This window comes from Hemisphaericaspora subhashii, assembly GCF_019202705.1.
Source record: "Hemisphaericaspora subhashii strain CBS 10753 chromosome Unknown scaffold73, whole genome shotgun sequence".
Classification (NCBI taxonomy): Eukaryota; Fungi; Ascomycota; class Pichiomycetes; order Serinales; family Debaryomycetaceae; genus Hemisphaericaspora; species Hemisphaericaspora subhashii.
In genome coordinates, this window is record NW_026057273.1 from 1 (window position 1) to 19372 (window position 19372).

The 19372-nt window shown below is 35.2% G+C and overlaps 11 protein-coding genes across 11 annotated transcripts; 6 read left to right on the forward strand and 5 right to left on the reverse strand. All coding sequences in view use genetic code 12, as the record gives it.

Moving 5' to 3' along the window:
- On the reverse strand, nucleotides 1–1220 carry J8A68_002440 (uncharacterized protein; the record flags this gene model as incomplete). The annotated part of the gene is made up of 1 exon (XM_049406191.1): nucleotides 1–1220. A coding segment is annotated over one exon (1220 nt), but the record flags the coding sequence as incomplete, so codon positions are not given.
- A 418-nt stretch (nucleotides 1221–1638) lies between these two features.
- On the reverse strand, nucleotides 1639–4668 carry ENG1 (endo-1,3(4)-beta-glucanase; the record flags this gene model as incomplete). The annotated part of the gene is made up of 2 exons (XM_049406192.1): nucleotides 1639–1982; nucleotides 2133–4668. 2 exons carry the CDS (start codon nucleotides 4666–4668, stop codon nucleotides 1639–1641), a joined length of 2880 nt encoding a protein of 959 aa, XP_049264235.1.
- A 1586-nt stretch (nucleotides 4669–6254) lies between these two features.
- On the forward strand, nucleotides 6255–7343 carry DAO1 (Dao1p; the record flags this gene model as incomplete). Its single annotated transcript, XM_049406193.1, has 1 exon — nucleotides 6255–7343. One exon carries the CDS (start codon nucleotides 6255–6257, stop codon nucleotides 7341–7343), a length of 1089 nt encoding a protein of 362 aa, XP_049264236.1.
- Nucleotides 7344–7616: 273 nt separating this feature from the next.
- Nucleotides 7617–8105, forward strand: MRPL27 (mitochondrial 54S ribosomal protein mL41; the record flags this gene model as incomplete). Its single annotated transcript, XM_049406194.1, has 1 exon — nucleotides 7617–8105. One exon carries the CDS (start codon nucleotides 7617–7619, stop codon nucleotides 8103–8105), a length of 489 nt encoding a protein of 162 aa, XP_049264237.1.
- Nucleotides 8106–8363: 258 nt separating this feature from the next.
- On the forward strand, nucleotides 8364–9041 carry HFL1 (DNA polymerase epsilon noncatalytic subunit; the record flags this gene model as incomplete). The annotated part of the gene is made up of 1 exon (XM_049406195.1): nucleotides 8364–9041. The coding sequence occupies one exon, from the start codon at nucleotides 8364–8366 to the stop codon at nucleotides 9039–9041; it is 678 nt and encodes a 225-aa protein (XP_049264238.1).
- Nucleotides 9042–9105: 64 nt separating this feature from the next.
- Nucleotides 9106–12615, reverse strand: J8A68_002445 (uncharacterized protein; the record flags this gene model as incomplete). Its single annotated transcript, XM_049406196.1, has 1 exon — nucleotides 9106–12615. The coding sequence occupies one exon, from the start codon at nucleotides 12613–12615 to the stop codon at nucleotides 9106–9108; it is 3510 nt and encodes a 1169-aa protein (XP_049264239.1).
- A 1062-nt stretch (nucleotides 12616–13677) lies between these two features.
- Nucleotides 13678–14370, forward strand: J8A68_002446 (40S ribosomal protein uS8; the record flags this gene model as incomplete). The annotated part of the gene is made up of 2 exons (XM_049406198.1): nucleotides 13678–13810; nucleotides 14111–14370. 2 exons carry the CDS (start codon nucleotides 13678–13680, stop codon nucleotides 14368–14370), a joined length of 393 nt encoding a protein of 130 aa, XP_049264240.1.
- Nucleotides 14371–14640: 270 nt separating this feature from the next.
- On the forward strand, nucleotides 14641–15195 carry IMP1 (endopeptidase catalytic subunit; the record flags this gene model as incomplete). The annotated part of the gene is made up of 1 exon (XM_049406199.1): nucleotides 14641–15195. One exon carries the CDS (start codon nucleotides 14641–14643, stop codon nucleotides 15193–15195), a length of 555 nt encoding a protein of 184 aa, XP_049264241.1.
- Nucleotides 15196–15327: 132 nt separating this feature from the next.
- J8A68_002448 (dolichyl-diphosphooligosaccharide-protein glycotransferase) lies at nucleotides 15328–16149 on the reverse strand (the record flags this gene model as incomplete). The annotated part of the gene is made up of 1 exon (XM_049406200.1): nucleotides 15328–16149. The coding sequence occupies one exon, from the start codon at nucleotides 16147–16149 to the stop codon at nucleotides 15328–15330; it is 822 nt and encodes a 273-aa protein (XP_049264242.1).
- Nucleotides 16150–16991: 842 nt separating this feature from the next.
- J8A68_002449 (uncharacterized protein) lies at nucleotides 16992–17495 on the forward strand (the record flags this gene model as incomplete). Its single annotated transcript, XM_049406201.1, has 1 exon — nucleotides 16992–17495. One exon carries the CDS (start codon nucleotides 16992–16994, stop codon nucleotides 17493–17495), a length of 504 nt encoding a protein of 167 aa, XP_049264243.1.
- Nucleotides 17496–17566: 71 nt separating this feature from the next.
- Nucleotides 17567–19324, reverse strand: MED17 (Med17p; the record flags this gene model as incomplete). The annotated part of the gene is made up of 2 exons (XM_049406202.1): nucleotides 17567–19245; nucleotides 19321–19324. 2 exons carry the CDS (start codon nucleotides 19322–19324, stop codon nucleotides 17567–17569), a joined length of 1683 nt encoding a protein of 560 aa, XP_049264244.1.
- Nucleotides 19325–19372: the final 48 nt, after the last annotated feature.

Here is a 19372-nt window from a genome sequence, read left to right on the forward strand (position 1 = left end):
CCTTGGTCGTCCTTCTCTTTTGATTTTGCCAATTCTTCATTCATATAATCATTCAAGCCACTAAGGGCTGTATTGCTAACTGGATGATGTTTTTTTCTTCTTGCGACCGGGCTTGGAGGTTGCGAAATTGACGTGGGCACAATTGCAGGTGGAATTTGGTTAATTGAATTTTCTGGAACAACCGGTGAAGGTGAAATTGGTTCAACGAAAGATGAGGTTTGTGGTAGATTCTTTTGATTCTCGTCATAAGCAAATGCTTGCTTGGTTTCAAAGAGAACATCTTCAACAATGGAATTATTTTCAAACTTGCCAATTACCTCAGGAATTCGATGTAAAAAACCATATCCAACATCACATCCAAGAATACCTCTATGTTGCCCTGTACCCCAATTCCGACTCAAGTTAACTGTAACTGGGCGTAGTATATCATAATCGTGGTTGTATACATAGAGAGTTATGGGAATATTGTCCTCTTTGGCGATAGAATAGTGATGATTATAATAATTCATAACTGTTTTTGATAGCAAAGATTCACCACCTCTATACAAAAGACCTTTTCCTTTTGAATCCCCTGGGAAGGCGGAATCGCATCCAATAATATAGTCCGAATTTGGAACCAATTGTGACAAGAACGCTGGGGAGCCTTGATGTGTTTTTAAAATTCTCCAAACGTAAGTGGAAGTGTTCAAATGTTGGGATTGTAAAGTTAATCCAAGGCTCTTGAATCTATTGACAAACAATTTTTCAACTGTCTTGTCCTCATTGGTCGAGGCATCAGAAGATGGCTCAAGAGGTAATTGAATCAGCCTAATTATACCTCCCTTTGCACTCCATACATCTATAACAAGTTCCAGTTCGTGTTTGGCCAATGTTTCAATTTCCTGTGCTAGCAAATCGTAATCAATCGCTGCCGCCTGGTCTTCTGTTGCCGCTCCCCCATAATTAATGGTACCATCGTCATTAATACTATAAGAATATGAAGACAAGGCAGGATTAAGCATGGGCAATTCATGATTATTGATCCTGATGATGTAATCAAACCAAGCTTCAATTCCATGTGTATGGGATGTTGAGTGTGGAACCACATGTAACACTCGGAGGGCATAACCCTTGTTATTGATTTGCGAGGCATTTTTAAAATATGAATCATCAATTGAAGAATCATCCCTTGATGGATTCCCTTCCAATCGATCAACAAGTCTCTTTGCAAACGTAAACATCTTCAATTATGTGAGAAAGAAGTTGATATGTGGTTTTCAGAAAGTGATACTTGTCTTCATTAACTTTTTTTTCTGTAGGGAGAAATAATAATTATTCAAAAAGATGGCAAGTTGCCAGGCGCTACCAACCATGTTTGGCCTTAATCTCTCAATTGAATAAATAAACAAATATATAACAAACAATAACAACCTCCTTTGAGATTACTCAATGGGCGCAGGTTTTTCTGTATAGTTTTTATAAATTGTATAGCTTTCCTAATTGATATGAGTAAAAAAAAAAAGTATAGCTTTCTTAGTTGATATGAATAAACAAAAAAACTTCAAGAGGTTATTTCTTTGACTGCAAAAACAAATTGGATTTCGTATATTGTTACAATTGAAAGAGATATATTTATAAAAAATTTTCAAACAGTTGATTCTATCTAGTATTAATCGCCGCTGCCGCAAAAGCTAACGACCACGTCCTGCTTTGTCCATTATCCAAATCAGTGAGATAGTTAAATGAATCGGAAGCAAAGAAGGCATACGACGATTCCGGATCAAACAAAGCTTGGTTTAACCTTAGAATACCTGACCACCCGTTTTCAACATCATCGATTATTGGGGCTAATTTGTCCTCCCATTCTTCTTCAGCAAATGAGGCTAATCTTACTGATGCACTAGCTGGTGTAATAGGAATCATGTGGATACCATGTATATACTCAGTTCTAGTCCCGAAGTAGGTAGTGTAGTCTATCTTGTTTTCAAAAAAGATACCACACACTTTGTTAGCTTATATTTCAAGAGGATGAACTTTGTTGTCAGATCTAAAGTAGAAGTACTGATTGAACGATCTTTTCATTACCGCCAACATTAACCCTCCCCTTGCCTCCATGGAGAAGTCACCAATTGTTCTCCCCCAGAGTTTCATACCATAAGCAAAATGGATATCTTCGGAACTAGATTCTTGGTCTTTACCATCAGCACTTTCATAAAGACCTTTTGCCCATGAGTGACCATGGAACCAATCAAACAGTCTAAACACGGGGAAGTATGGGTCACTTTCGGAAGGATTTGCCACATCTCTCACCAAGGAATTAACCCAATCCTGATTATCTATAGCCCATGTTCCTCCTAAAGTCTGATCAACATAACCAACTACAGCGGCCGCATGGATCAAATAACCATAGTGAAAATGATGGTCATTATAATAACAAGCACCATAATCTGTAATATCATTTGGAAGTGAATCGACACAAGCCGTCACCCCACCAAAAGTTTCGTCGTAAATAAATGGTAAATATTGATTGTTTTGGAAGTATATGTCAAAGCCATCTTTGAGACCTTGGAGGAATTCTTCTGTGACAACTGGATCCCTAATAATGTCAAATAGAACCAAAAGAATGTTTGCATATTTATCAAGAAGCTTTCCCGTAAAATAATTGGATTCCGTCTCCCTTACCATTCGTTCTATATCAACTCGAATTTCCTCATTGGCCGCCGTTGCCAAAAGTCGCACCTGCTCGATAGTGTATACCAATGCTTCATTCGAATTGGGTGTCCATGGTAAAAATTGGATGTTTCTCTCTATGGTTTCGGTGAATGTTAGCAGTTGAGTTAAGAACCCCTCCATAGTCCCTTTGGTTGGTGATTGCATTTGAATACCGGTAGCCCAAGCCAAAGTTTGTTCGGATAAAGATTCTAGATGATGGGGCAATGCAAAAACAATTGGGTTGCCGCTTGATGATTGCCCAGTTGTCTCGAAGTTTATCAGGTACTCTGCAGTATCGCAATTAGTACTACCCGCCACGCTGGCACTAATAACATACGTTCCAGCAGCAACATCGTAGAAATCTTCCAATTCCCGATCGGGGGCAAATGCTAATTGAACTATTAAACCGTCGACTGCCTTATTCGCAACAATACCATCAGCAGAGTCGATCAATTCAAAGTTGGTGTCTTCAGAAGGTAAAGTTAGATACAATAACCAGATTGATCCATCATTCAACTCAGCTTTGTACTTTAATATATTAGTTTCTAAATCTTCAGATTCTTCACTAGTCATTACAGTCACCCCAACCTGTGAATCAAGCTTAAGAACTAAATTACCGTGATAGATAGCTGTTACAAATCCAGACCCTTGCACTAAAGGCATTTCTAAACGGCTTTCTGGGCCATCAGAAGAATCTCTTAAAGTCATTAGTGCTGATAAACTTGTCAAGTCTGTTACACCCATACCAACTGACTCAAAACCGAATGAAGTTGCAGAAAGTACCCATTCCCTTTGTCTAATTGCATTTAAATAATAGTCGAAAGTTGTCCCAGCAGTACTATGACTACCCATGTTCCTCTTAGAAACGTCAGTATGTTGTACCCCGATACCATAGTATGTATTTTTGCTCCAAAATACACCATAAGGATAAGTCCAAACCATTTGATCTTGATTTCCCAAGAATAAATTAGAGTAAAACTTATTAGTACCAATAGGAATACCGGAATTATCGACACCAAGAGGGAGGGATACTGGATGGGGTCTTCTATCGAAAACTGAAGGAGGTTCTTCGGTTGAAATAACTGTGAATAAGTCTCCAGAGTAGCAAAATGCTAGTCCTTCTGTTAATTCTTCTTCTTCTTGTTGTTCTTCTTGTTCTTCTTGTTCTTCTTGTTCTTCTTGTTCTTCTTGTTCTTCTTGTTCTTCTTGTTCTTCTTGTTCTTCTTGTTCTTCTTGTTCTTCTTGTTCTTCTTGTTCTTCTTGTTCTTCTTGTTCATCTTCTAAGACGGGTTCCAATGGAGCTTCCTCTACTTCCGTTTCTGGATCTGACATTTCTAAAACTTCATCCAAAGAGACGGTCACATACACTTGTTCATCCTGTTCAACGGTTGTTTCTGAGTCAAACACAATAGGTTCTCCGGTGTTTGCAGCAGGTGGTTCGGAAGTGTATGATGAAGACGGAATTTGCGTAACGATTAGGGAAGATACCGAGGTAATAGAACTTGTGCTATAACGTGTGATTTCTCCCAGGACAGTAACTGCTTCTGTGATAGAGGCAATATTAACTAAAGCCGATCTTTCTTCACTAATTACAGGCTGTAATGAAACTTTAGGTTCTTCAGTTGTACTTAATTCTGCATTAGTAGATGTTGGCAGCCAAGTGAATGTTGGTTCTGTGGTTGCACTGAAAACAGTGGATGTGGTGGTCTCTGCAGTTCCACCAACTTGAATAGCTGGTTGGAGCGATTGTAATCTTTGTCGTTCTTCATCAACATTATCTTGATAGACAAAAACAACTTGAATCCCGGCTGTTAAACCCTCTGGATTCCCCGGCAAAAGATTTCCAGCTTGGGATTTCATACATGGAGGAGAAACATAATGTGTTCTGGTGACAACAACTGTGGCTTGTGGCTCGTCAGAAAGAACTAATTGTAGCAATGCTACCAAACTAATTAGCAAATTTACCAAATTCTTCATAGTTAGTAGAAGTTATAGTTTGTCTACGTTAATTGAACGAAACTCAAAGGGAGGTTCTTTTGGTTCTTTTATAATCAAACCCAAAGAGAGGAGTGTATGCCAAGATTGGAGCTTATAAAATCATGCCAAGAGCATTCAAAAACATTATTTGTACGTTAGCTTGTTTGCATTGAATATTTTCTAGCATTAGAAGGATCTTAAATCTCTTGGATTGGAGTTATATTGGACGTTTCTGGTTAATTTAACTTCTTCCAACTCTATTCATGCTGTCAATAAGCTTTTTTTTTGTTGAAACTCAATTTTTTGCAACCAGCCATTTTTATTTTTTTCAGCATCGTGCAACGACATGGCAATAGTGAACATTAACACTTGATGGTAAAATTTGTTTATTCTTGGTGGTGGGGGAATATTGACACTTTCTCAATCAAGAATGTATAGGTTAATACCAACTCTGAACTCAATCTGATAATTAATGCTGATAAGGCTCATCCACCTCTAGAAACCTACCATAAGTTTCAGAAACAAATACTCGTGCTTCCTTTCAGATATTGAATTAATGTATAAGCCCATCTATTCAAAGAAGAACTATTGTTCACATAGATTCACATTAAAGAACGGTTCGGTTATCAAAATAGATTTCATCTTGTTAATTTTGACAATAAGGAATGTTCCTCGCCTGAAGTCTTGGCTGCCAAAAAAAGATTAATTAAATTAATTTACAAAATTTCTTGTTCTTTATTTTTATTTCATGTAAATAGAATGAATTATTTGTGCTTGGGCTATGCCACGAGGAGCATGCTTGGCATCTAATGGAAATTCTCATAAGGACAAGCCAACAATAAGAAACTTGTTAAAATGCTACTCTCCTGACAGTTTTATTTTCCATGAGAAAACGAATAGAACCGTTATTCATTCATTTTGCTTTCTGAAATAACTATGTTGGAATTTGTTTTCGTAGAAACAACCATATTTTGTGTTATATTTCATTTCTAGAGCAAGAGTTTCCCAACCTATAACAAGTTCTAGTCAAGCATATTAATTTATGCAACTTCTTTTCCAAATAATTAGTAAGAAATAGTGTACGTCGAACCATTGTTATGATTTTTGAACTTCATCTCATAAGACTTGTTCTTGCAAACATGAAAGTTGTGTTTCCGGCGAAAATTTTAATTCTTCGACCTGTTAATTATAAGCTTATTCGTCTCTCAAGTTGACAAATTGAAGATTTTGACTGCTAAAGACAACTTACATACTTGGAAGAACATGTCTAAGAGTTTAACCTCGATTGCTTGTCCCATTTCAAACTGCTACTCCTATTATTATTGGTTGATTATGTAGCGGGATAGAAGGTGTAATGTGATAATGACGTATTATGGTTCTTACAACTGCTCGTTTCCAAAGTTTGGTCCCCCGTTCGTATGAAACAAGTAATTTTATCCGAAACGGAATTTGGTTACCTAAATTGGCCAGAAAAAAGATTTGTTTGATAAGAATGAAGATTTAAATGATGAATCGGATTTTAGTATGTGAGTTTTTCTCTTTTCTTCTAAAGGCTCATCCTAATAGCTTCGAAACTCTTACGTACAATGCTGTTGAATATCGTTGTCTTAGGTGCTGGTGTCATTGGGTTGACTACAGCATTAGAATTGAAGCGTTGGAACCGGGAAGTAGATGTTACAATTGTTGCTCAGCATATTCCTGGCGACATCGATAAATCATACACATCGCCATTTGCGGGTGCTAATTGGCAATCATTTGCAACAAAAGAAGATGTGGGGCTTCAGGAAATAGATAAATCGGGATACAGAGAGTTCACGAGGTTAGCAAACTCTGATCCTAAATCAGGAATATGGACCAAGGACAATGTTGCCTACTTCACTGAGTATGAATTGGCGAGGAGAAATGGATCTTCTGAAGATTTAATCCCCTGGTATAAAGATTACGTTCACAACTTCGAAACAATCGAAAAAAAGGATTTGCCAGATGGAATTGCTTTTGGCACTCGGTTTACAGGGGTAGTAATATCGGTTCCAACATACTTAAACTATTTGGTGCAGAAAAACTTAGAGATTGGAAATACTATCAAGAAAGTTGAAAAACTCCGTCATATCAAAGATGCTTTATTATTACATTCATCCGGAAAGCTTGCTGATTATGTTATCAATGCAACAGGATTGATGGCAACATCAATAGAGGGAATATCGGATACAAAACGTACTTTCCCTGTGAGAGGACAAGTGTTACTCGTAAAGAACAATGCAAGAGTTCAGATGTCAGTGGAAGGGTTTCCTGGCTATGAGAATGAGATGCTATATATGATGCCACGAGTGGAAGGGGGGACAATTATTGGAGGTTGCTTTCTTGAGGATGATCTTAATTTTGAAGAAGACAAACAATTGACAAGGAGAATTGTCGATAGAGCAATAAAATATGCACCTGAATTAATTGACCCTGGTTTTAAGAACAATCCAACTCAGATCGAGATTGCAAAAGTAAATGTTGGATTTAGACCTTTCCGCGTTGGAGGGGCTAGAGTTGAACTTGATGAGAAGTATAAATGGCTCATTCACAACTATGGCGCTGGAGGAGGGGGTTACCAAGGGAGTTATGGACTTAGCAAATTAGTCATCGATATTTTGGAAAAGCAGAATGTATTCCGTAAGGCAAAATTGTGAATAAAGCTTATTCGCAACATTACTTCCGTATCTCATATAGGCTGTATCACTCTTTATATACTGATTTACATTGATTTCTTACAGCGCATGTCTTCTTATAGGCTAACTCTTCTTAGTAGGCTGCAAATTATTCTGATTTTTTAAATTCCTGCATACAGCATATCTAGTGAGTATTTTTCCAACCATTAAGTAAAACCAGAAAAAAATTTTCGTTGGTAGTCACTCAGTCTTTGATCTAATAGTCGAAGAATTGAACACAGCTATACACATACAATGAGAGCATCTCAAATATTGAACTTTCAGAGCACGGCATCCATCAATTTAAGGAGACCTTGGCAAACTTTTAAAGATGGTCAGCTTTGGTATGGGTTTTCTAAGACAGGTTCCAAAAGACACCGTTTGACAACCAAACAAGGTAATAAGCATTACTATAAAGGTACTGGTTCCTCTGGTATTGGTAGCTGGACTTCAGATGGTAGATATATTCTTAATTGGGATAAAGTAAGAACTTTCGTTGTACCTACCACTTTGAATTCTACGAATTTGAAAGCCCTTGTTTCTCCAAGAACCCCAGAAATCAAACAGCAGCTTGTGGGATATAATGATTCCTGGAAGAGTCCAGAATTGGCATTGGATAATATAGTGAATTTTGTTGAACATGGAGAAAACTACAGTAACATAGATCTTGAAAAAGCTGATTATCTTGAAAGAATCGTTAATCCAAAGTTCGAAGAACAAAAGGAAAAAACCAGTGAAAATTAGTTTTGTCCGCTCCTAGATAAACCTCAAATCGGATCTGTATTTGTATATTAAAGTTAAGTTGGAATATTGGTTAAAGATTCTGTTTCTGTACATAGTTAATAGATATTGCTTCTGTCTGTAAAATTTTCTGTGAAATTCCGGCCGCTTAGTCACGTGCTTTCCAATCCGAGGGTGAAGCGTCTTTTTCGTTGATTTATTTTCTTTGTTCCTTGTACAAAACATCTTCACTTCTGGTGAACATGCAGTTCTAAATAAAGCATGAGCAACATAGGAGAGGTTATAGATAATAGAGCAGATACTGTGTCCCCAGTGCTTACAGCTGGCACAACACCCATTGAAGTTGATGTGGAAATGGAAGATGCAGACACAACGCAGAACAATGCCAATGATCAAGATGAAATGCAAGGAATACAGAAACACTCAGAAGACGAAGAACAGCCAGATCAATCACTATCTTTACCGTTGTCTAAGATAAAACGTATATTTAAAATGGACCCGGACTATTTGGCAGCTTCTCAAAGTGCCGTCTACACTGCTGGTTTGGCCACTGAATTGTTTGTTCAGTACTTTGTAGAACAAGCAAGTTTATTAGCAAAGATGGAAAAACGTAAGAAAATTCAATATAAGGATTTTGCCAACGCTGTATCAACTCATGATTCGTTGAATTTCTTAAGTGATACTGTCCCAAAAACACAAAGCATTGGTGAATTAATTAATAATAAGAAAGTTAATCTTAAGGGTCCTGAAACTAATAATCCACAAACGGTTATCGCACCAGTTGAAAAGTCAGCTGAGCCTATTATTGTAAAGAAAGATATCTTAGCTAAGGGTCAACAGACACTTAATTTCCAACTGGCTCTGGCACCTAGAGAAGAGAGACCCATTAAAAAAGCAGTAATACATGATTTAGTTACTATCGACGATGAAGAAGATTAGATGCTTTATAGTGTTTATCAGTTAAATAATTGGTCATCTATGTACATTATTCACTTATATCCGATTACGCATTAATGCTACGAATCTGTAAAACTTCTATTATACTCCGGGTATCTCGTGATAGATATATGTTCTCTGGAATTTGAAGGTGGTGACACAACTTAATAATCTGAAATCGTGTTAGGTCAGGAACACTTCTTTCGTAGTTCTGCACTCCTGTGATCAAAAACTTGACAAGCGAAACCTTTAGTCTCTTATTGACCCGTAAAGAGGATAAACTCTTCGAAATGATTGCAATCTGTTTTTCGTCAGCCTTTTCAGAATGCTGTAATTCCTTTGGAATTAGTCCTGAATGATTAGAAAGGAAATCCCACGTTTCTTGAAACTTTCTACCAAAGAAAAACTCTTTTTGCATGGTATCTTGTGTAAGGATTTCAGTCGCAAATTCTAATGATTGTATAACTAAGCTGGTATCTTCTGTTGCAGTGTATGGTTTTGTAGGAATGTTTATTGCAAGATTTTCTGACCCGCAAATCAATGTCGTTATCAATGGCCAATTGCTAGTTACCACTGGCAATACCAACTTAAAATTGGTACAGAGCAATGGGAAAATCTGACGGAGGGTTTTTATAATTTGTGATTTCAACGAATATGATGGTTGCGAAAGCAATGAAAATCCATAATTAAATATTTGTTGCAAAATAAAATATGTATGCTTAGAAATATTCGATTCCCACGGTGGTTCATGTTCTTCGTTGGTTCCAACCTCTTCTTCCTCTTCTTCGTCATCTGAGTCTGGAAGATTCTCTGAAAACGGTGCATCTTTGGGTCTCGTAAAATATTCTGTGTTGCTATTATACCCCTCAAAAGGATCAATGACTCTATCAGCTGATGAGATTAGATTCAAAAGTGCCTCTTTATCGGTTATTCCCCATGGTTTGTACAACGACCCCTTAAACAGATTTCCATTTTCTATCGCAAGCGAAGTACTATGATGATTCCCTACCTGTTCTATAAGCGATTCAAAAACAATAAAGAAGCTTTCTACTATGTTATTGTATCCATGGTAAGCGTCCAAGATTACAAACATTTCTGTCAAAATATCATTAAGTTGATTTGATTCCAATAACTGGATACCAGAGACTTTGACAATAATAAGTAAAATACCTGGAAGCGTGGGAGTTAAACTTCCAGCAACAGACATTTGCAAACTAATACTATCGATCAAATAATCCAGGTTATCCATTATTAAGGATTTCATCGAATTGTCATAGTAGGTTGCTAAAATTGTTCTTAAAGTGCTCTGAGCTTGAAGCTGAATCTGGGGATAATCATTATAAGTCAATGCTTGGAACAACGATAAAAGATAATCCATGAGAAAATCGTTTTGAAATTGGACTTTATTTATCCTGCCAACGACAGCATCCACGGCATCAAGCGCTGCTGAGAAAGCTATTATACTGGACTCGTTTAATTGCAACAGTGGCTTCTCGACTATTTCTGATATGAGATCTTCTACCTTTGCTAATATCAAATATGAATGCTCCAACTCGTTATCAAGTTGCTCAAGACCATTATCTTCACCATCCTCTAAAATTAGATATTCTTCTGGATCGAAGTTATCCGTTGTCTGGTAATTATTTCCCCTTAAATAGTTGCTAGCCATCCAAAGAGATATTCCACTGTTTAATAGTTCATCTTCTGAATTATTCATTTCAATAAGTTCCTCCAAATCCTGTAACATGTCAGTATTTTCAACCTTTAAAGACGACAAAAAATTCACAAGCTGTTTCACTTTAACTTCTATAAACCTTGAACTAACGCCAACGAGGGTTTCATTAGAACCAGTAGAAATATCTGATTCGTTCCACTTACTAGCTATTAACTGAAGGTTGTGGATATAAGACTTTGTTGACACTTTCTTTGTATGTTGTTGCTTCACGATATTTCCTGTGTTTATATAACCAGGTAGCTCGATATTATCTAATTTGCTTGTGTGAGACTCGCCATGAGTTGATATCTTATCGGAATTGATTGTTGAAGTGGGTTCATTGGAGTGCTCCCTCTCGTAGCCTTGGATCAAATATTGGTGTAACAGCTTCAAACATTCCATCTTCAACGTATGGACCACCTCACTGTTAGTCGGTACCTTCTTTGATAAATCGACAAGCAAAACGAAATGAAACTGAATGGCAAGAATATTCATGGATATCTTGTCTTCATCTGTGGAAAACAAAAGGGAAGGGAGCTTGCTGTTTATTAAGTCCGAGAGTTTGGATTGTACAAGGTTGAATAGGACCAATTCAGAATCTACACCGTCAGTAGATTCGATAGATGAACACATTGAATTACTCAAGGAATAGGCTTTTGCCAAATCTTCTTTGTTGTCGTCATGGGATGTTATAAAAGTCAAAATGGAGAATATATCAATGAACAATGAAGCAAAGTCCGCAAATAAAGTTACGAAACAACTTTTCAACATTTTCGTTATAAGTCGCAAAATCGACTCATATAAAGTTATGTTCATTTTCCACCTGTGTCTATTTCTCGAGTCTAATAATATAGACTTAAAAATTGGTATTAATGCAAGTTTTAGTTGTTTGGAAGTGGCGTTAATCCATGACGAAGTGCGATGATCAGATTCAGTTATGGAAATTGATATATCGGAGTCATTGATCCTAGAGTCTCTATCTTGGTTCCATTGAATATTGATATTCTTCAAATCATTTACTTCCACCATATCTAGCTTTGTGTGTAACTCTCTATCATTGAAAGAACTGGAAATCATGTTGGACAATAAATTCAAAATTCGTATAATTATCTGGTGATTTATATTTGGGTTCTTAGAAACGAAATTCGCTACTGAAGATACTATCCCCGGTAAAATCTGCGATTGCTTGCTTGGAGATAGATTGCTCGTTAGGCGAATGATAGTTTCAAATGAATTGGTGATGATTTTAACACCTTCCTGTGAATCCGGGCTAGTAGTTGCTATTATATCTAACAGTACAGAAATTGTGTTGCTTAGAAATAAAAGACGCTTGGCTTGATCTGAATCTCCAAAATAGTCATGATCGACTAGGCTAGTGATCACGGATAATGCATAGCCTGCTGAATCTTTAAAGTCTGATGACTTTGTACTTATCAGGGAAGGTTTCGTCTTCAAATCTCCAGCTGATAGGAATATGATCAATGGGAACAATTGGTCCACCAACTCAAATTTCACATTGAAGCTCCAAGAATATTGCATCAAGAATCCCAATACATATAATAAATGTTGTACAATTGAATCATCCAACTCTGGAAGACGTAACAAATTTGAAAACGGATAAAACACATAGTCCGCTATTGATTCAGATAGCCGATACATAGGAAATTCACCCTGATTCTCCTTTAGATGTGATTGTAAACAATTCTTGATTGAAATGACCAATGATAAGATTCTGTTCTTTTGGAAATCAGAAGCTGTTGTCTCTTGAGAAAGTTCAATACAAAGCGGTTTGATTTTGATAAAAAGCAGTTGTGATAGCTTCTCTACATCCTTTGAAGTTGATGATTCTAGAGCTTTGGACATTTTTCATTTTCAATTGGAAGTTAAAGTTAATCCTGTGAATATGAGGCCGGTCTAAAAAAACTGAAATCTTACTAAAATCGTTTTGGTGTGGCCGCACAACGAATTTTTTCATCCAAAAGTTGGTTGCAAGAAATTGAATTGCAAACATTTTCATACGCAAACTCCCCTATTAACTCAACTCAATCCATCCAGTATAGAATCAGATAGCTTTGTATATTTGTAGAAGCAGTCTTTACCTCTTTTTGTGAACCTGAAAGGAGACTCGTTAGACAAGAAAGAGTGTTGTTGGTTCAATACTAGAGTTACTATTTGCCAGAACTTTCGTAAAATCCTCCTTCTTGAAAAGAACTAAATATGTAAAACATATCTTAACCTACCAGAGAGATTTTGACCAGGTTGTGCTAGATTACCATCATCTTCCAACACGGAAGTCATTCTCAGAACTCTGGTAAGTAATATTCAATACTTGCATTTACCCTGTATTGCGTATATTTAATACCAAGTGAAACCACCGAAAAAAAAAATTGATTCTTACATTTCTCATTTCTCATTTCGCATTTAGTAAAGAAAAATTTTTCACTTTAAAATCTTTTTCATAAACTCTTCTTTCTGTTTCTATAGAAAACACCTTAATAAATAATAATAATAATAATAATATAGTATGTCACATCTATCCCCTCCAAGTTGATGTTAGATTGCCCCATAGAGGTTAGGCTATGTATTTCTCATAGCCCAGACGTACCTTTTTCATAAGAGATTTTATTTTGGTGTACGAATCAGTATATCTATGAATACGTATTACTAGATTTTGAATTAGGTGTTTCCTTTCAAACTTCAGTAAGACTAGTCTATTTCAAAAAATTATTGAAATATGGATAATCTTTGCAAAATTTTCAACAAGAGCAAATTATCCAATAGATTATTTGATACCGTGCACCTTTTGAATCATCATTTTTTGCTCATGACTCCTTGGTCTTCTTGGACACTCATGTGGCTTTCTTATTATCTTGATTTATGAAAAAAGTCGTTGATGATTTTGTTACTAACATTTTGATTGAAGAAATGACTAGAACTTCCGTCTTAGCTGATGCTTTAAATGCTATTAATAATGCTGAAAAAACTGGTAAACGTCAAGTTTTGATTAGACCATCTTCTAAGGTCATCATTAAATTTTTAACTGTTATGCAAAAGCATGGTATGTACACTTTATTGGTTATCCAAAACTATCACAGATGATTTACTTTAACTATTTTTAATACACCGAATTGATAACTGGATGGCTTGTCGGTTTTTTTCCCGTCCCTTTCTGTCTTTTAAGTATTCGGAAGAATAATTTGGAAATGCTTCTTACACGAATTTGATATTACCTTTTTATGGGGTAACTGATTATCTTAGTTCGTTTACTTTTCCTTTACATCTTCATCTGTGATATTGAAGGGTTACTTTTTTATTTCTAAACAAGAAAAGTCTTGAAATACTAACAATTTATTTTTAGGTTACATTGGTGAATTCGAATACATTGATGATCACAGATCTGGTAAGATTGTTGTTCAATTGAATGGTAGATTAAACAAGTGTGGTGTTATTTCTCCAAGATTCAATGTCAAAATTAACGATATTGAAAGATGGACTGATAACTTATTACCAGCTAGACAATTCGGTTACGTTATCTTAACTACTTCTGCTGGTATTATGGACCATGAAGAAGCTAGAAGAAAGCACGTCTCTGGTAAAATCTTAGGTTTCGTTTATTAAGCGAAGGTTAGTTTTCTTTTATGTATATTACATACATTCTTTGTATCATTAGTTCTTAATTGGATAATTTTTTTGGCGAAATCTGAACAGGTTTGATCTTATTGAAGTAGGAGCCTTTTGGGCATATCTCTGATATTTCCTATTTGTCGATTTAGTAATTATCATCTTGTTTGAGATCCGTTGGATCAAAGGTGAAGTTTCGTAAAGAAAGCGCGAGCAAAAAAATCAAAACTCCCAAATCTCAGTTCTCTTTCTTTATATCAACAACCAATGAAGTTCCCCAATTCTGTGCTGTTCGTGGTTTCCACATTATCTTGGACACTTCGAGCTGGATGTCTTGCTCATCTAGTACATGAAAATGTTTACGAATTTACAGAAACAAGAGGTGAATCTATGTTACCCACTTTACATAATCAGAATGATTTTGTTCATACGTTCAAAAAATATAAATTAGGAAGAGGGGTCGAGATGGGAGATATGATAGTAGCTATGAAACCAAGTGATCCAGAACATAGAGTATGTAAACGAGTGACAGGGATGCCTGGAGATATTGTATTGGTTGACCCTTCGTCCTCTTCATTTTTAACAAATTCCTCGGCAGACGTTATACAGCATGATGGATTTAATAAATATATCCGAATACCTGAAGGTCATGTATGGTGTACTGGAGACAACTTGTGTCATTCGTTGGATTCTAGATCATATTCCGTACTTCCAATGGGGTTAATCACTGGGAAAATAGTTGGTGCCAACTCGATGGATGATGGTCTCAAGGGATTTTTCAATTTTAGGCGAATTACAAATACCTTTACTGACGAGAAATGAACGATCTATAGATGGATACATATCTTTCGCAAAAACTATTTATTACCTGTACATATCATATTTAAATTCTATGTATGTTTTCATTTAAAACACACTCGAGAAGGTGGCTTAATCTTTGTATCGTTGCAAGTTTTACTTACCCAAAACACGGTTTTGAGCTAAACTTCTTAATACTCGTACACCGAAATACACAGTAGCAACACTTAAAACAGCCCCGTAATATAAGGTAGTGAAAATTGATTGACCCAAGTAATACATGACAAAGTTCAATTCGAATCCGAATATACAAATCAAAAATACAATATTACAAGTCAATTGACTCCAACTAATTGTCTTCAAAGTAGGAAGTAACTCTTTTCCAGCGTGGCGAAACCAAGTTCCTAAAAATACGAAAAAGAGGGTAATTGAAATACCAATGAATGCAACTGGAATAACTGGGTTAACGTCTTTTTCGTCTTGTTTAAAAATATGATGAATTTCTGGTTGAATTCCCAATCTTTCCTTTGGTTTATAGTTACTTGACTGTTGAAATTCAGGACTTGGGAAAATTTCCACCAATTTTCTGTATAAATTTTTTGAACTAGTAGAATCAGCAATAATTATTTGTAAAATGAGTTTGTCTTTACTCTTTAATACTTCTGGGAGTGTAACAGCCTTAATTGAAGTACGAATCTTTTCATCAGTAACAGTTGGAACGAAATGAGTAACTAAACTTGGATCAGAAAAATCAGACAATGATAATACTACTTGGTCCGGTCTCTTGGTCATGTCTTTGCATTCTAATGAAACATCAATGAAATCTCTTGGGGAATCAATGAATAATTGTTTAACTTCTTGGGTTTCAATTTCTCCAAAGGATACTTTGTTTTTTCCTATCTTGACATATCCCTCCAAATTCGAATATGCTAATGCCGTCAAGGCATTGAGTATAAATACAGTGAATATAAACTTCATTGGTAATGTAATTGACACTGGATTGTTTCTTCTACCGGTTGTGTTTTCCTCTAAGAAATCTTTGAGTTTGCTTCCAATTCAATGTTTTTTTGACGTGGCCCCAAAGCTTGAGTGAAAAAAAAACCCAGATCCTTATATGCACACCGGTACTTTCACCCTTATGGGGGGGCATACAAGTCACAAAGATCTAAGAAAACAATAAACCATCCAAATTGGTTCCTTCTGTAATTTCATTGGTAATAAGATATGATATCACAAAGAACGTACCCGTGACTATCTCTAAGATAAGAAATAATGGTATTAATATTAGACCTAGAAAGTTGTTTTTTTGTTAGTAAGTATAAAATGTTTGCAACCAATTGGGATTCTAAACATACAAATCAGAAGTAGAAAGAAGATGATTATAGACGCAATAATACCCATTGTTATTGAAGATATTGCAAGCATGATATGATGTCCTTATTTCGGCTTCTCTATATATTTCTTGGTTATAATCTGAAGTAGCTCTTGAGTCAGCAGTAGTAAGCCCTTCTTCCAAGAAGAAAGCCCTATGAGAATTCCAGTTACTGTCTAAGTGGCTATCGTCTATGTGTCAATCAATTGGATTGACCAATTCCTTGGCCCGTATAAGCAGTTAACTATTGGGATGGGGGTGGTTCTTGCTTTGAGGTACTGGATGAAGATTATTCGTTGAGATGAGTTTTTTTGCAACACTTCATCCCTGTTGGTATAATTTTATTTTAATGCGTACTGTAGTCAAGAATGAAGGAAAAAAAATAATCCTATTCAAGATCTTCACTTTTCAATCTGTTCATCGAATACTGAAAAACTATTATCAAAAGATGCAATTCCTATCAGCTAATTCTTTACTTTATATAAGAGTTGTTTTCCTATTAACAATTGTCTTTTATCTAATTACTGATCCAGAAGGATTATGTACTGCTGGTTTTGTCGTGTTAATGGGACAAGCAATGCAAGTTCCATTAGTGCAATTATCTAAATCAAATCCAATGTTGGGGATAACTGCAATGACTTTCACTTCATTAGCTATCGGGGATGTTATTCCATTACTTGCACAAAATTTTGCGTATTTTGAAAGTTTAGTTCCAATTAGATTAGCAGGATATTTCATTTTGGCTGGATATATTTATTTCGTTCCAACTTCTATGGTAAGCAATAGTTTAGTCATTACATTTGCATTTTTGGAAGTTTGGTTCAACTTTTTGATCTTTAATAACTTAAGGGATGAGAAATATTATAGAATGAAGAAATTTGTCGAAGAAAATGCTGAAGCTATGCAAAGAGCCCACGATGAACAAGTCAGAGTCATTGAAGAAGATGAGTAGTGTATGTTAGTTAGTAGTAGTATTACATATTTAGCAAAATTATACATTTATAAATAGACCCATACGCGGCCTTAATTGACAAAGTTCTGAATTGACCAATCTATACATTCGTCAATTTCATTGAAATCATTGAATCCAATTTGAAGTACATTTACCCCATTAATATTCTTTTCAAAATCATCATTATTCTGGAATCTAATTACACTGAGATTAATAATTAAATTAACAAATATCTCATTGGTAGTTAGTTCCAATCCGATTTTAAGAATATTAGCTTGATTATTCTTTACCACCAAATGGATTTCTGAAACTGGCTTCTCGATTGATTTTTGGAATGGATTTCTTGATCTTGTTTTTAAATTGGTAAATTTATTCATTTCCAATTTGTACTCTATAGTAGAATGATACTTTTTTAAAAGTCTATTAAGAATCTCCCTCATATTTCGAAGATTTAATTCATGTCTCATATTTCCTAATAAAGGACGTAATATTAATGGATGTGAGTTAAATTGTTTCCATTTCGTTAATGAAGTAGGAACCTTTTGTTTTAATTTCAAATTATACTTATAATAGCAACAAAGCATAAGTTTGAGATAATTCAATAATAGTTGACATTTTGTATTATTAATTGAAGAGAAAGTACTGATATTCTGGTAATAGTTTTGTAATTCCTCGTCATTCAATTCATCATATACCACTGATTCAATTTCAATGATTTCATTGTTTATCTCAATAATAATCTTATTGGAAATTATAGATACATTATAATTAATCAAAATCTTAGCTTCTCTAGTCAATTGGTAAAATAAATCTTCTTCAAATAAGAAAAATCTTGCCCTTTCAATATCATTAATAATATTCTGTTGACTTTTTGAAAAATTGAATTCAAAAACTGATTGTCCAGTTAACATATAATCACCATCAATTTCACTAAGAATTCGAATTCTAATATATTTATAGACTTTTTGAACAATCTTTTTAGAATAAGATGATATAGGGTGAAACGATATATCTCCAGTTAATGTATCCTTTCGAAGCAATGCCAATCCTTTATCATGAAAATTTGATCCTGAATCACCATATCCATATCTAACCCCAATTGCTCTTGCATTACTAACAGGATCCCTCATACGGAAAAGAATCTCATCATTAGACAACACCAAATTAATCATATTCCAATATCTTCGTTCTTTAAGCACTTGTTCATTCAAATTAACACTTGATTGTCGAAATAAATTAGTAATTTTATTTAATGATTCTAATTTCCAGCCTTGTCCGATTTTCGTTGAATTTTTATAATGAGATATTTCTCCGTCTCTATGTTGATTCTCTTCATCTTCATTTGCATCTTGAACTGAAAGCCTATCGGCATTAAGAGAGCCTGGTTTGACAAACTTAGATAAATGAGGGGACATCGTTGATCTGGTTAAATTTGGCTTCACAGAAGCCATTAAAAGGGATACAAAGTCTAATGATAATGAGGTTTCATTAAGAGCACTATTTATCTGTTTGGAAAGTTCCACTTTTTGTTTATTAAATATTTCTTGAGGATCATCTTGTGCAAGTAATGGTTCTTCTGATGATGATGTTGTAGGTGGTGACGCTAGTATGACATCTCCATCTTGCGAAGGTTCACCAAAGGAGTTGTTTTCATTTTCAATCTCTTCCCTTAATGAATCCTCAGTAATGTTAAGGAATGATTTTCTTTCAATTAATATCCTTGGGATTAATTCTTCTAGATTTAGTTTGTCTCTGGATTGTGGTTTTTGGTTAGTAAAAAATGTGACTAAATTTAATCAAAACAAAAGTATTGCCGTATACATACTCATCATGAATAAATGGATCACTATGACCTCCAGTATATTTGTTCAATTCAA